This window comes from Podarcis tiliguerta (genome assembly GCF_965153285.1).
Source record: "Podarcis tiliguerta genome assembly, chromosome: 5".
NCBI classification, from domain to species: Eukaryota; Metazoa; Chordata; class Lepidosauria; order Squamata; family Lacertidae; genus Podarcis; species Podarcis tiliguerta.
In genome coordinates this window covers 47,846,231-47,861,104 of record NC_139538.1, presented here as the reverse complement: position 1 = coordinate 47,861,104, position 14,874 = coordinate 47,846,231, and the positions used below count along the sequence as shown (strand labels likewise).

Sequence of the window (14,874 nt, the reverse complement as noted above, 5' to 3'; positions counted from 1 at the left end):
GGGTTCTCCCAGCCTCCACAGAACCACCACCAAGCTCACCATTCAGGGACTGTGGCAATGAGAACAATATTCTATGGATGCTGCAACACATTCACGAGCTGCATTGAGTTCAGACTAAGCTGCAGTGCAGAAGGGTCATTTGTGAGAAGATTCCACATCAATATATTTTTGAAATGGAGGGCACTGCTTTGACATCTCAGTTTTGAAAACTTTCTACCAAATCACTTTGTCACAGTGTGAAAACCACTCTTGGTCAACCATGACCATGGGATCAGTCTCAACCGTGTGAAGAGTGCAATAAACGGATTGGCAGAGCTTTGGCACTTATTTAAACCTCAAATGTTCTGTTAACACCAAGGTTGCAGGTTCAATCCCCATCAGGGACAACTGCATATTCCTGCATTGCAGGGGGTTGGACTAGATGATCCTTAGGATTCCTTGCAACTCTATGATTTTATGATTCTTTGAACATCCGGTAAGCTGTAGGGTACTGTTTTCCATTATCTGGATCACTCATGATGGGCAACCTCATAGAGGTTTGCACTCAACTCTTCTTTAAGCCACAAGGGACATTATTATTTGCAAGCACATAATTGCATCCTTCTAGATTGTACTTGCCGTAACAACGGAGCACAAATACCTGACACTTCGCCAGATCCTGAAATTTTGTAAACAAGGTGTTCCGTAAACACTCATTTTACAGAAAGGAGTACACACACCAACATTTCCCTTGGATGTTTCCTGTCGGCTCAGTTAATTTAAGCAGAGTTTAGCAATGTCAGCAGCAATGACAAAAATACCTCTTCCAAAGTTTTAAACTGACCTTTTGACACATCAAGATTGGAGGTAGTGCTGCAAGGAGGCTGTTTTGGTGATCAAGGATTCTGTTAATTAGAACTGTTGATGACATGTCATGCTACAGGCAGAGGTGTTGATATAATCATTTCAAGCAGTGGTATAAGTAACACGGAGAAAAGGACAGCATAAGGTTTGCAAATTGGAGAGCAGCTTAGTATTTGGTTCAGTGATGCAGTGGCACATGAGCAAATGCCCACAGAATTTCTTCCACATTTACTATGGTTCAGTGATCTCATTTGCTACTGCAGTCTATTCCATTAACACGGCCAGTGGTATTGGAATGGCCAAGCTTGTAATAGGCTTTCAGGCTCCTTGGAATATCTCCCATCCCCTGAGTGGCCAAAGGTTATGCTCTGCTGTCGAGATTGCCATCAATAAGGTCAATGCGGATCCATCTTACCTAGGCAATTACAGCTTGGAGTTTATTTATGCAGACTCTGGGTGTGAAGCAAAGAAGTCTCTGCATGCTTTCATCAACCAGTTTCAAAAAGAACACATTTCTGCCTTGTTTGGACCAGTTTGCTCAGAGGCAGCAGAGGTTGAGTATGAATTCATCCTGCTTTTTCTCTTTTGTTAATTGTAATAGACAATATTTGTTATCGTGTGCAGCCAACCAGGACACATCCACACCATGCATTTAAAGCACATTCAATGCTCATTTAAAGTGCAAGGCTTCCCCCAGAGCATCCTGGGAACTGTATTTTGTTAACGGTTCTCGGAATTGTAGCTCTGTGATGAGTAAGCTATAGTTCCAGGGTTTCTTGGGGGAAAGCCATGTGTGTTATATGTGTGTTAAATGTACTTTAAATGCATCCAATCAGGCTTTACGTTCCTCTCTTCTCCCCTGCAGATCTCGCTGCACCCCTAAAATCTTCACTGGAGTGTCTCCCAACCTTTCAGGGCAGATTTTGAGGTTGTATACAGAGCTGTGAGGTGTGGGGGCAGGGAAGAAAAGAAGGTGATTTCCTGTTGTGTGAGCAGATATTTATTCCACTTGTGCATAGTCCTGTTTAAGAACCTCTCTCACCTTTCTAGAATAGCCTGTAGGTTGTATTTAAAGACTGGAGTTCACTAATCTATTTTATCTAAAAGAGGTGCTCTCCTATGCAGTTGTGGAACTGCTGAGACCACAGCCAAGATATTGCGGGTGGGAGGCTGTGTGCCTCTACTGTATTTTAGGACACAGTTTGATTATATCTCAGACCTAGCTTAATTTCTAGTCTTTCCATTAGTTCTACGTACTTAGTGCCTGTAAACAATTAAAATGGAGCTCTGCACTCAGTGTGTCTGCAAAAAAAAAATCACAAAACATTTGTTGTTGTTTTTAAAAAGCAAGGTGACTGATAATATCGCTATAATAATTGCTTGCCTGTCTCTTTGAAATATCGTTGGCTCTACAGACGGATGGATTAAATCTGTCATGGCACCTGGTTGTTATGCACATGGTTGTTATGCAAGCAGTGGTTTTTGCAATCTTGATTTTGATGGGAACCTAACCTTGGCAACTTAAAAAGGAAATTAACAGACATTATCTGCCACTTAAGCAATCATAAAACCTCAACAAAAACCCCCAAACATTAAGCTTCTCAATAAAAGACAATTAAAATGGGCATTTAAAAATATTCACAATGAATTAGAATGAACAATTAACTAAAAACATGTAATTTCTATTTGTCTGGAAAGCTTGCCTGAACATAAAAGTTTTATGTGGCTTCCAAAATGAGTGCAGCAAAAGTGATGATTATAGGAGGGTACTTGCAAAGTGTGGGTGCTGCCACACAAAGTGGTTGTGGGCTTTTGATCTATTTTTGTCCCCAGCTAAGGAAAATCCCAGTCAGGACTTCACCATGAGCATATCCTCCGACATTTCTGGCACTGAAATAGGGATGCTCCGTTTTTGGTCCCGAGCTCTCAGGCCTGTATCCCATCTTTCCACCAGGCGGTGCACAAACAAGCTAACAGCTGGAAAAGAAACTGGAATCCTGGAGGAGGAGGAGGAGGAGAAGGAATGGGCTTGCTTGAATTCTCTACAGCAGAGGTGGAGAAACTGTGGTTCTCCATACATAACCAGATCACAGCTTTCAACATCCCCAACTCCTAGCCATGCTGACTGGAGCTGATGAGAGTAGATGGGGAGTTCCAAAGAGAAAAAAAGAGCCCTAGTATTAGGCTGGGGAGGGGAGATGCTGCAGCTGGGACAGCAAAGCTTTTCTCTGCAACCTTAGTCTGTTTTACTATGCTCCAGCTCATACCCACCAACATTCCTCCAATGAAAATAGGGGTGTCCTATTCAATAATAATAATTTTACTATTTATATCCCACCCATCGGCCTGGATTGCCTCAGCCACTCCGGGAGGCTTCCAACAGATATAAAAGCATAATAAAACATTAAGCATTTTAAAAAACCCTTCCCTATACAGGGCTGCCTCCAGATGGCTTGGGGGGTGGGTGGGTCAGATAACTCCATACCCTCCAACATTTCTCTGATGAAAATAGGGATGTCCTAAGGAAAAGCAGGACATACCAAATCAGAAACCGGGACTGCTTCTGTAAATCTGGGACTGTCCCTGAAAAACAGAGACACTTGGAGGGTCTGTGTTAAATGTGCAACCATTTTTACATATTATCAGAGCTCATGGAGATCTTTAAATTAGAGCCTGCCTATGACAAAAGGGACAACCTGCATTCATTTCAGATGGGCTTGGAAGCAAACAAAACATACAGTGCTTTGGGGCATGATGAATATGCATGAATAAAGACAGCACAACTCAATTGTGATTTAAATATCTATGCATATCATTCTAGTAAATGGTTCACAGTGGTCTCGATAACTGGTCTCACAATTGATTTGGGAGAAATATTTGTGTTAGTATCTCACCACAATGCTGAGTTTAGCTCGTGTTTATTTATGCATTAATATGTATCAACTTCACACCTAATTATGTTATGTTGTGTTATTCTCTTCTTTTCTGTATCTACTTAAAGCTCCTTTGTTTAGACAAGTTTATCCAGACATGTGGATGTGGACATGTTTGAATCTCTTTTTCGTTTGCCACTGACTTTGTATTTAAATGTTTTAAATTGCTTTTTTATTGATAATTTTAATATTTCTTGTAAACCAGAGGTTGTTGTTTTGTTTTTACAATCAAGTGGTATATAAGTTCTGTTCAGTAAATAAATACACTGAAATCCTATTGCATTGAAATCCTATACACTGAAACCCTATTGTCATTACTTATGGGCACCATTATTGCAGGCAGTGAAATAGAGAAAAATGATTAACAGCTGGTTTTTGTATTTCCAGAAATGGAAAATCAGGCATTATGTGTTTCAGTTTCACATCCCCCAAAGGCCTTGATGCAATCTGAAACCTATACATCACCTAAAAGATCTTCATTTGAACAATGCTATGAGTGACAGTCAACCAAGTTTACTTATTGCCTCTTGAATGTTACTATTAAATCCAGTTCTTTTTATTATTCTCCACCTAGGTAACTGGTTTGCTAGCTTCTCAGTGGAACATCCCCATGTTTGGGTTTGTTGGCCATACAGCCAAGCTGGAAGATTCCTTTGTTTATGACACTTATATCAATCTTGTCACCCCTCTGCAAATGATTGGGGAAGTCCTTTACAAAACTCTCCAGTATTTTGGGTGGAGGTACGTTGGCCTCTTCGGAAGCTCAAGTGATGTTTTCACTTGGGCTGAAACAGAGGAGTTGTGGGCTTCTGTAGAAAATCAACTCAAAAGCAACATCACCATCACTGCTAAGGTGAGATACAACACAAAAGATCAAAGCCTCCATCAAGCCAAGCTCAACTATATAGCATCAGTTGCCAGAAGTAAGTTTTTTGTTTCGTTTTTCATGACAGGTTTCTGAGCTCTGGAGGTAAAGAGATAATTCTCCATGTGAGTTCATAAGTCTCTCAGCACCATTGTAAGATGAACTCTGTACATGAAGGATGGTGACCAAAACACTTTATTTGGAACAAACTCAAACCAACATTGGACATGAGAAAAGCCCAGCAGAAATCTATGTCCTCAGGGCCTGGTACTTAAAGTGCCATACCCTAGTGAACTGAAACACACATAAAACATGGACTGGACTTACAAAAGGGATTTTACTTCCCAATCCATTTCCCATGGCTTGGTGAACTGTATCTGGCCCATGATCCACTGGTTACCCACCTCTTACTTAAATAACTTCTTCAAATAGAAGAGTGTCCTCTGCAAAACATGACACACTGCCACTCAACGTATCAGAAATTGAAGCTCATTGCAGTTCTTTCTTCTCCCTATATGCTGCCTGTGTGTCCCTTTGAGCAGATCCAACTAGTGGTGCCTTCCCACTAGATATGCTCTCCAGGGTGCTGTCCAACCAAAGATGCCTTGCTGCCATATGTGCTGTCCACTGGTACTGTGGGCATCAGTGTATTAAACCTGTGTGATTACCTGTCCCTCATCTCTCTGGTGCTCCTGGCTCCTGTGTTTAATAAGGTGTTACACTTTAACTTCTTCTGGGAATTGACATGGCTTTCCTAGGGTTGCCATACTTCGAAAAGTGAAAATCTGGAACAAAAAGTTGTTGAGCTTTAATTGCGTTTTTGAGCTACTTCTGAGGAATATTGACAAAAACAATACTGCCGACATGGGGTGCCATACATCCAGCTTTTCCCAGACATTTCACCAATTTCCCCCCAGTCACTGCTTGCGACTTCAGTACATTCCGGATATGTCCAGAGAATTCTGGATGTATGGCAACGCTACATTCGCCTGAAGATGCTCCTATTGCATTAAGCCTGAAGATGTAGTCCTGTTTAAATATGGTTGCGGTGTTTGGGAATTCTTACCATAGACAAAAAGCAAGGAAGAGGTGGAATGGGAGAAGTTTATAAAATTCCACAGGATGCAGTGATGGCCACCAATTTGCATGGCTTTAGAGAAGGAACTGAACAAATTAATGGAAGATAGGTCTACTATAGGCTACTCACCATGATGGGTTTGCTGTGCCTCCTTGTTCAGTTGCTAGTAAACACAGGAAGGAAGAGTGCTCTTGTGTTCAGGTCCCTCCTACGGGCTTTCCATGTGGCTGGCCACTGTGAGAACAGGGTGTCAGACTAGATGGGTCAGTGGCCTGATCCAGCAGGCTCTTATGTTCTTATGCCACATAGGTTTAAGTCATGCGACCACTTGCAGGATTTGAGCTGATGGAAGATCCGATTTGAGGGGCAATTTGGCCTCATTATTTGGGTTTATGCCTACTGACTCATAACATACATATTGCCCAGATATGCCCTGAGGAAATGTTGCATGCATACATGGAAGCCCAGGACGCATGCCTGGTAGGCAGAGCAGAAAGGCAAGATATTCTATCACATATAGGGAAACGGTAGATATTACTAACAAGATTGTGGTGGTTTTTTTATGGACTGAACCAGCAGGAATTTTTTATCCTATGTGAAAATTCTTATGGGATCCCTTGTGTAAAACTATTTCAATTAAGAAACGCTTTAAATGAGCAGAACTAAGGGCATGATGAAAGATTTCCCCGAGGTTATTTATTTATTAAAATTGGTATACCACCCTTCATCTGAAGATCAAAAATGAGAACACAAAATACATAATGAAAAACAAACCATACCCAAACATATTTAAAAGGCCACAGGTCGTTTAATCAGCCAAAGGCCTGATTATAGAGAAATGTTTTTGCCTCATGCCTCAAGATATGTAATGAAGCCACCAGACGAGTCTCCCCGAAGAGTGCACTTCACAATTATATATTACCGGATTATATATTGCTAAACCTTTGTAACGTTCACAACTCTCACCTTTCCATAATATTCTGTTTCACAGGCAAGAAAGGAGTGGAGGTGTCTAAGCCTGGGTGTGTAAGTCACACAAGGCAAAGAGCTCTACTTAATGCCCACTTGTAACAAGAACTATTTATACAATACTTAGTATAAACGGAGGCAGCATTCTCATACTTTTTTCTTTTTTAAAGTACCAATAACAACTGAAGTTGGGAATACTTCTTTGCTTAAGGAGTATTCATATGCACAGCTTCTGGTTACATTCAGGTGCTCTTGTCATGCACTTAACGCACAGGGACTTCCAGAGACCAAATAAGTGACTTTTCTCTCTCTATCTGAAATATGATACACTTCTCTGGACTGCAACACTTTAATCTTTTGTTCTGTGCGCTGATTTCAATGGGATAGTCATTTGTGTGCCTGAGGGCCTGGGGGTTTATTAAATGATTTGGGTGGTTAGGAAATGATCTAAAGTTACGCAAAGCATGATCTAAAGTTGCATTGGTTTTCATTACCCAAGATATTTTGTATTGCTTCATAGTGAGGCACCCCGAATTACACACAATCAATCAGTAATTTATCAATACCCTTACAACAACTTTGTTCACCACATTATCCAATGTGCATTTATCAAGACATTGTTTGGGCTTTCTTTCCCTTTTGAGTTTTATACCACTGAGTTTGCTGTTGTACCAACTATTTAGTTAGGGTTGCCATATTTCAAAAAGTGAAAACCAGGACAAACCCTAAAGTTGCTTTTTTTTAAAAAAAAAAATCCAACAACTCCAAAACCGCCAAAAAATCTTGATTTTCGATTGACTTGCCTAAGATCCAGGACAAAGCGCTACATTTTGGAAATCCCCCCCAGATGTCATTTCTGCCTTTGAAATCCCGGTAATGTCAGGGAAAATCCAGACATATGGCAGCTCTAATTTAGTTGCTGCTACTGGCTCAGTTGGTGGGTACACTTGACTTTTTAGATGTGCTGGGAACTGATCTGTACTATTTCTTTTGCAGTTATTGTTTTAATCTGCAGTTCTTTGGATGCAAGATCTATTTTGTTAGAGGCCAAGAAGCTAGGTATGACAAATGGACCATACGTGTTCTTTGTGCTGCAGCAGTTTGAGGTCAGTAAATAGCTGCAATGTGGTGAGTATTTCTTCATTACCTTGCTAAAGGCATGGTTTTAAGGATTACTGTCCTCACTCAGACTTACAATCTAAAAAGACACAACACAACAGGAAAATGGATTGTGAGGCAAGGGGGGGGGAGCAAACTCAGGTTTAAGTTCTCTCTTTTTAAAAAAAATAATATTTATTACTTTTCCAACAATTTAAACACTACACAAAAAAGAAAAAAGAAACAATACAAAAAGCAAAAAATAAAAAATGCAATACAATACAAAGACACTACATAACACTAACACATTAAACTAACAAAACCAAACAAAGACAATTTAAAACACCTCAAATATTTTCAATATCTTATCTTTCATTCACTTATTTCAACGACCTCCTCACACCTCCCTTTTTGTATTCCACTTCTGTTAATTGTTTCAGCAATTCCTTTCCATCTTCCTCTGTTTTCTATCCTATAATTATCTTAACACATTCTAACCTTATTTTTTTTCCTTTAATATTCTATTAATCTATTTATACTTAATTCCTTATAACATTTCTACTAAAGCCATATAACTTCATTCCAACATTTTTCTAACATTCATTAATTTTACAGTATTTCTTTAAATAATCTTTAAACTTTTTCCAATTTTCTTCCACCAACTCTTCTCCCTGGTCTTGGATTCTGCCAGTCATTTCCGCCTGTTCCATATAATCCATCAACTTCATCTGCCATTCTTCCCGGGTGGGTAAAATCTTCTGTCTGATGCTCTTTGCTCTAGTCCTCTATCTGATGATCTTCTATCCGGTGCTCTTGTCTCTTCTAGGTTCTTCTGATAATGCCAACCCAAGATTCTCTCTCTCTCTTCTTTAGTTCGAAGGGTGGTCAAGTAGTCTCTTATTCTATTCTTCTCTTTTTTCCCTCCTCTTCCAAATCTGAAGGCCCTCACAATTCTAAACTCCTCTTGCCCCAAGTCCAAGTCCCATAAGCGAATTCCTGTGTAGGAAAGTCTATCAAACTTTCCTTCTCAAATTCAGGTAGGGCTCTAATCCTCAAATTCTTCTGTTTTTCTTTAAGTTCAATCCTGGCAAGCGTCAACTTATGTTCATCAAATTGCCTCTGTAGGGCTGGGACTCTCCTCTCCAGTTGTGTTACTTTGTATTCAGCAGCAACGGCTTTCTCCCTAGCTTCCTCCACAGTTTGCCGTATCAAAGTAGATTCATGTATCAATTTCTGGATAGTTTCTGTATTGGTATTCACCTTTTGTTCCAAATTATTTATACTTTCTGTAATTAAGTCGATTTTAATAGTTGTAGCATCAACATTCGCATTTATCACGTCTGTTTTCTTGTTAAGCTGTTCCAGTGAATCATTTATCTTCTTTAATGCAACCACTAAGGCCTCTTCTGTCGACATTCCTCTTGGTTTTGAGTGTACTGGTGCAGAAGCAGCAGAAGAAGAAGCAGCAGGGGGGCCTAATGTTAAGCCTCTCTTGGATTGCTGCCAAGTCCTCCCAAACCTTAGTGTTTTTTCAGCAGTTGACTGGTTTGTTTTTTCCTTTCCATTTACCATAACACCTAAAAGATTCAAGGTCAATCCCAACGTCTCACAGTCTTTTATCTTGCAGCTGGAAATTCCCCTAGCCCAGCTCTGTAAAGCAACCAGTTTCAAAGTTTCAAAGGCTTCCACTAGGGGGAAACAGTTTCTATTTATCTTAGTCGGTAATATCCTCTTTTAAACACAGTTCAAACGATCCAAAGTTAGTTTCAATTTTCAGTTACTTTTACTCCTTTTTAGAAGCATCCGGAGACAGTAGAAACAATGCATTTCTCTTATTTAGCTAGCTGTCAATGAACGTTCCAAACGCTGTCAATAAGCATTCCAAAAGACGCCAGTCCTGCTAGCAGTCCTTTTCCAGGGTCAGAGCGGCAGTATTTTAGACCTCTTCACTCTCTCCTGCAGGCATACTCAATCCACAACTTTCCCCCCTCTTCTCCTGCCTCCAAGGGGGGTTTAATGTTCTTTACCGATGGAGATTTAGTCTTTTACAAAAGACTTCCCAAGACTTCAGCTTGCAGCCTCATTGCTTCAATCTATTTACAAAAGGGGAAGGCGGACTTCCTGTATTGAACCTTCCTGTTTCGATGCCAAATTAAACGTTTAAAAATTCAATTCTCACGGGTAGTTACTTTGAAGTCAAATTGTCCACAGGAAAAAGTCAGTGCTCTCCGACAACAGCTATGCGGCTTCGCTCCGTGGAAGAAGCAGACGATTCAAAGCACTGCGCCGCTCACCCCACGTCGCTCCGGACCCCTGAAACCGGGTTTCCCCGCGAGTAGGGGAGGTGCAAAAGGTGCCTGCCGAATCCCACATTCACAGGCTTCTCCCACCTGTGATTTTTTGCGGGTCTCCGCCTTCGCCCTGGCGGCCAGACCCAAATTCCCACGGGGCAAATTCCTCCCAATCAGAGGAATTCAGCCATTACCGGAGGTTTAAGTTCTCAGTTACAAGTTGTATGAATGGTGGGTCAGAAAAGCAATGGGTATCTCCGAATCTAGCATGCTGTAGTATTTAGAAGTCAGGACTACGGCTGGGAAGAGTTGGATTCAAATTTTGCAACATCCATTGCCTTAGACACTATCTCTCATCTAACCTACCTTGCACACTTCGTGAAGATAAAATCAAGCATCTATTGCGCTCTATACCAGTGTGGTGTAGTAGTTAAGAGCGGTAGACTTGTAATCTGGTGAACTGGGTTTGTGTCTCCGCTCCTCCACATGCAGCTGCTGGGTGACCTTGGGCCAGTCACACTTCTTTGAAGTCTCTCAGTCCCACTCACCTCACAGAGTGTTTGTTGTATTCATACTACTAAGCATTATGGGAATGGGGTAAGCTGCCTATTTATTACCAACAGTGCTGTCAATCACTCTTTTGTCTTCTAGGACAATTTTTTGAAAGAGACTTGGAGTAATGGGAACAGCAGCGTCCTAGATGCCTATCAGCCTGTGCTGCTCATAGCTCTCAGATCTTACAGAGAATACAAGACCTATTCTGATTTTGTGAAGGAGGTCCACAGCAAGCTGAAGGAGAAGCAGCTTCTGGACAGTGTCTTTTCTTCACACGGAGAGGTCATATTCACAGCCACAATTAAGATGCAGTGGTACCTCAGGTTACATACGCTTCAGGTTACAGGCTCCGCAAAACCAGAAATAGTACTTCAGGTTAAGAACTTTGCTTCAGGATGAGAACAGAAATCGTGCTCTGGCGGTGCGGCAACAGTGGGAGGCCCCATTAGCTAAAGTAGTACTTCAAGTTAAGAACAGTTTCAGGTTAAGAATGGACCTCCGAAACGAATTAAGTACTTAACACGAGGTACCACTGTACTTGTTCCAAGGAGGCATAACAAAAAACCAAGAGGAAACCAGGCTGAATGCCCCCATTTTCCCTAACTTAAAGGTAAAGGGAAAGGTACCCCTGCCCGTTCGGGCCAGTCTTGCCAGACTCTAGGATTGTGCGCTCATCTCACTCTATAGGCCGGGAGCCAGCGCTGTCCACAGACACTTCCGGGTCACGTGGTCAGGGTGACAAGCTGCATCTGGCGAGCCAGCGCAGCACATGGAACCCCGTTTACCTTCCCGCTGGTAAGCGGTCCCTATTTATCTACTTGCACCCGGGGGTGCTTTTGAACTGCTAGGTTGACAGGCGCTGGGACCGAATGACGGGAGCACACCCTGCCGCGGGGATTCGAACCACTGACCATGCGATCGGCAAGTCCTAGGTGCTGAGGTTTTACCCACAGCGCCACCCGCGTCCCACTTTCCCCTAACTTAGATTATCCTAAAGGGCACTATGATGCCACACAAAAAAAGGGCCAAATATCTCAAATTTTCTAAAGGCATGATTATCTGATCCACTATTTTGAATAAGGATCTTGTCGTGACTGTTGGTTTTATGTTAAAAGTGTAGGAAATAGATTATTGGTTTTTTATGGTAGACGACATCAAAACATTTCTTGAGAGATTTTCTTCACTCTCAAGCCATGCTGATTAGTTTTAGGAGCTGAGGCTTTCAACTCATTTACTAACATGTGTAGTCTCATTTGACCTGCAACCAGACCCATGCAGAGCTTGTTTGAGGTGCAAGGCAGGAGTTTTGGTAGAATAAAATTATAAACTCACACAAGAAAGTAGCCAATCCCTTGCAGTGCCCCCCCCGCCAACTTAGCCCTCCAAGGCCTGGGGCAAATGTACCCAGCTGCCCCCTGCCACACTCTCCATGGGCCTGCCTGCAACCATATCAGATAACACATACCTTCCAAGTGTCTTGATTTTCCAGGGACAGTCCTGGAATGATGAAAGTTATACCAGCTTCTGATTTGATCCCAGAATGTTCCTATTTTCTCTGCCAGTGCCAGCACCACTTGAGCTCAGGGAGGAGGATGAGCCACCACTTGTTCTGAGCAGAGTCAGCAGTGGCAGTTGTGACTGCGAGCGGATATCGCATTGCCCCTCTGTGGCCTCTCTATGGCCGCCACAGCCAGCCTCCTCCCTTGGGCAGCTCACAGCGACTGCTGGCGAGGAGAAGAGGCTGCCACTGCCTAGACCCAGCCCTGTATAAGTTGCAATTTCAGCTGTATAGTGGTACCTCGGTTTATGAACTTAATCAGTTCCGGAAGTCCGTTCTTAAAACAAAACTGTTCTTAAACCGAGACACACTTTCCCTAATGAGGCCTCCCACCGCCAGTGCCCTTCCACCATTCAGATTCCATTCTTAGACTGAGGTAAAGTTCTCAAACCAAGACACTAATTCCGGTTTTGCAGAGTTTGTAAACCAAATCGTTCTTAAACCGGACTGTTCTCAAACTGAGGTATCACTGTATTTGGGGGAACCACTTGAAGCATCCCTTGTGTTGATCTATTTCAATTGTTTTTGTTTGATTTTCTCATTGCAAACAGCGGAAAATCTGTAAATTTTGATAATAAACCTGATTTGTAATGGGGGTTGAATAATTTCAATTGCAACTGGATTTTGAGTTTGGAATAACTGAGTCCACTTCTAAATATATGCAGTCAGACAACTGAAAGAATAGTTTAAGAAACTTCTTCCCTCAGAAGCCCAAACTCTTACTGTTCTATATTGACTCTTTTCCAGGTAAGTTCTTATGCTGCCTACCTACATGATGCTGTTTTGCTTTATGCGTTATCCATAAAAGAAATGTTGGAAGGGAAAAAGGACTTCCATGATGGAAAGGCCCTTGTCAACAGTTTGAAAGGTTACAACAAAACTCCAATGTATGGTAAGTTTGTGGATTCAGACTGCAAACACAGTCACTTGAGAGAGGGAGGGAAGCTGCACCTCTGTAGCTGAGCTGATACTCTGAACATTGATGTCCCTCCCATGTATCTTCAGGTAAAGCATCTCAAGGAGCAGGGCTGAGACAACAGAGAAGCTTTCATTCACTTGGTACTATCCAAATGTTTTGGACTACAACTCTCATTTGTCCCAGCCTCCATGGACCTTCTGGCTGAGGCTGATGGGTGTTAAAGTCCAAGATATCAGGTTGGTGAAGAATACAGAGCATCTGCTAGTACCAAGTCAGAAGGACCACCAGGCTTACTTCATGAAGCAGCACATATTTGGAGTAGATCCATTGATCTTCTAAATAAATGTGCAAAGGAAGCTACTTTAACTATTGCCAAGTGAGCCTTAGGAACTTTTCCATGTTACTCTTAGGATCTCATGTGATGCCAACAGAGAATGCTTGGGTGCAACTCTGTGATTGCCTGTTGCCCACCCTTAAAAGTATTGTCTCTCCACGGTTGCATGTTCAGTCAAAACAGCATTGATAGATATAACAGAATAAACAATTTGTTCAACTTTGGCATTCACAGAAACTCCTCCCTGATTAAAAGTGGCCACCTTATAAGCACGTAGCTGAGCTATGGAGTTTCTCCCAACAGCCATTAATCATGATGCCTATGTCCTACTTCCAGGATCAAAGGCAGTACTCCTCTGAATACCAATCACTTGAGGACAACAGCAGGCAAGGGCTCAGTCATGTTCCTTTTGTAGGCATGTGATTAGCCACTGTGAGAACAGGCTGGGTTTGATGAGCCTCTGGCCTGATGCAACAGGGCTCTTGTGTTCTGCCGATCCTGGAAATCTTTGCAAGTTAGCCAGTGGACTTTTGACTACTGCAAAATGGACAGGATACATAAATATGTAGTACATTGTGTCTTCCTATGCTGAGGAAGAGTCAGAAAAATAACATCAGTCAAAATGGGACAGGTGCGCTGAAGTGTGGGGAATGTGCTAAAGCTCTTATTTTTAATGTCTTTTTTGTTTAGGCATTACTGGCCCAGTCAACATTGATGAATTAGGTGAGAGGAACATGGATTACTCTGTGTATGATCTCCAGGAATTTGGCAACTCAGTTCGTTTCATCCCAGTTCTTAACTTTGATAGTGTCAGGAAAACAATCAGGTATTATTTGTGTGTGTGGTTCATGGGCACTTAGCAATTTAATCATTTGTACAGGAGATTTACCTTGTAAAGTACTATATAATCTTCTTTGTATTCATTCTTTGAAGGAGTATCTTTTACTTTTTGCCCATTTTATAAAGGGAAGAGCTGAGACCAAGAGTCAGTGACTCACCCAAAGCCATTTGAGCGAATTATACAGTATGGTGATATTTGAACCCAGAACCCATGTTCAGCTGCCATGTATCTATGCATTATTGTGGTTGTCTGAAAAAAAGAGAGCAAGCAGCTGCTCACACATAGACCTCCATGTAATTCAGACACCCAGTTACTCTGATGTCCTGATCCCATGGAAGTCTACTTTCCAGCATCTGCTCATGCCTAGACTTTGTGGGGCAGGCCTGTTCCCTAGTGCTCCTTTGATGCCTCCACCTGCAACTTTAAATTCTATATTGTAACAACAAACTGAATTCAGCTTTACAAAATCATTTTTAATTCACCTGGTTCCTTGCAAAGATAACCACATTGCATGTGATCTATTAGTCCCATTGAGTTCAATGGGACCAAGTGGTTACAGGACTGCAACCTTACTATTATTTGTTAAGCAG

The 14,874-nt window shown here is 41.8% G+C and overlaps 1 protein-coding gene across 3 annotated transcripts in view; it reads left to right on the top strand.

The window, feature by feature from the left end:
- The first annotated feature begins 1,126 nt into the window (after positions 1-1,126).
- The window catches only part of LOC310678229 (guanylate cyclase 2G-like), a 39,822-nt gene continuing 26,074 nt past the window's right edge, over positions 1,127-14,874 (top strand). For 2 of the 3 annotated variants that reach the window (XM_083441732.1, XM_083441733.1), the window contains exons 1-6: positions 1,127-1,396; positions 4,351-4,699; positions 7,685-7,794; positions 10,729-10,914; positions 12,938-13,082; positions 14,134-14,269. In XM_083441732.1, the coding sequence (XP_083297858.1) occupies positions 1,139-1,396; positions 4,351-4,699; positions 7,685-7,794; positions 10,729-10,914; positions 12,938-13,082; positions 14,134-14,269 (1,184 nt within the window). In that variant the 5' untranslated portion in view covers positions 1,127-1,138. The remainder of the gene's footprint in view (positions 1,397-4,350; positions 4,700-7,684; positions 7,795-10,728; positions 10,915-12,937; positions 13,083-14,133; positions 14,270-14,874) is intronic. The other variant, XM_083441734.1, reaches the window with a different exon arrangement.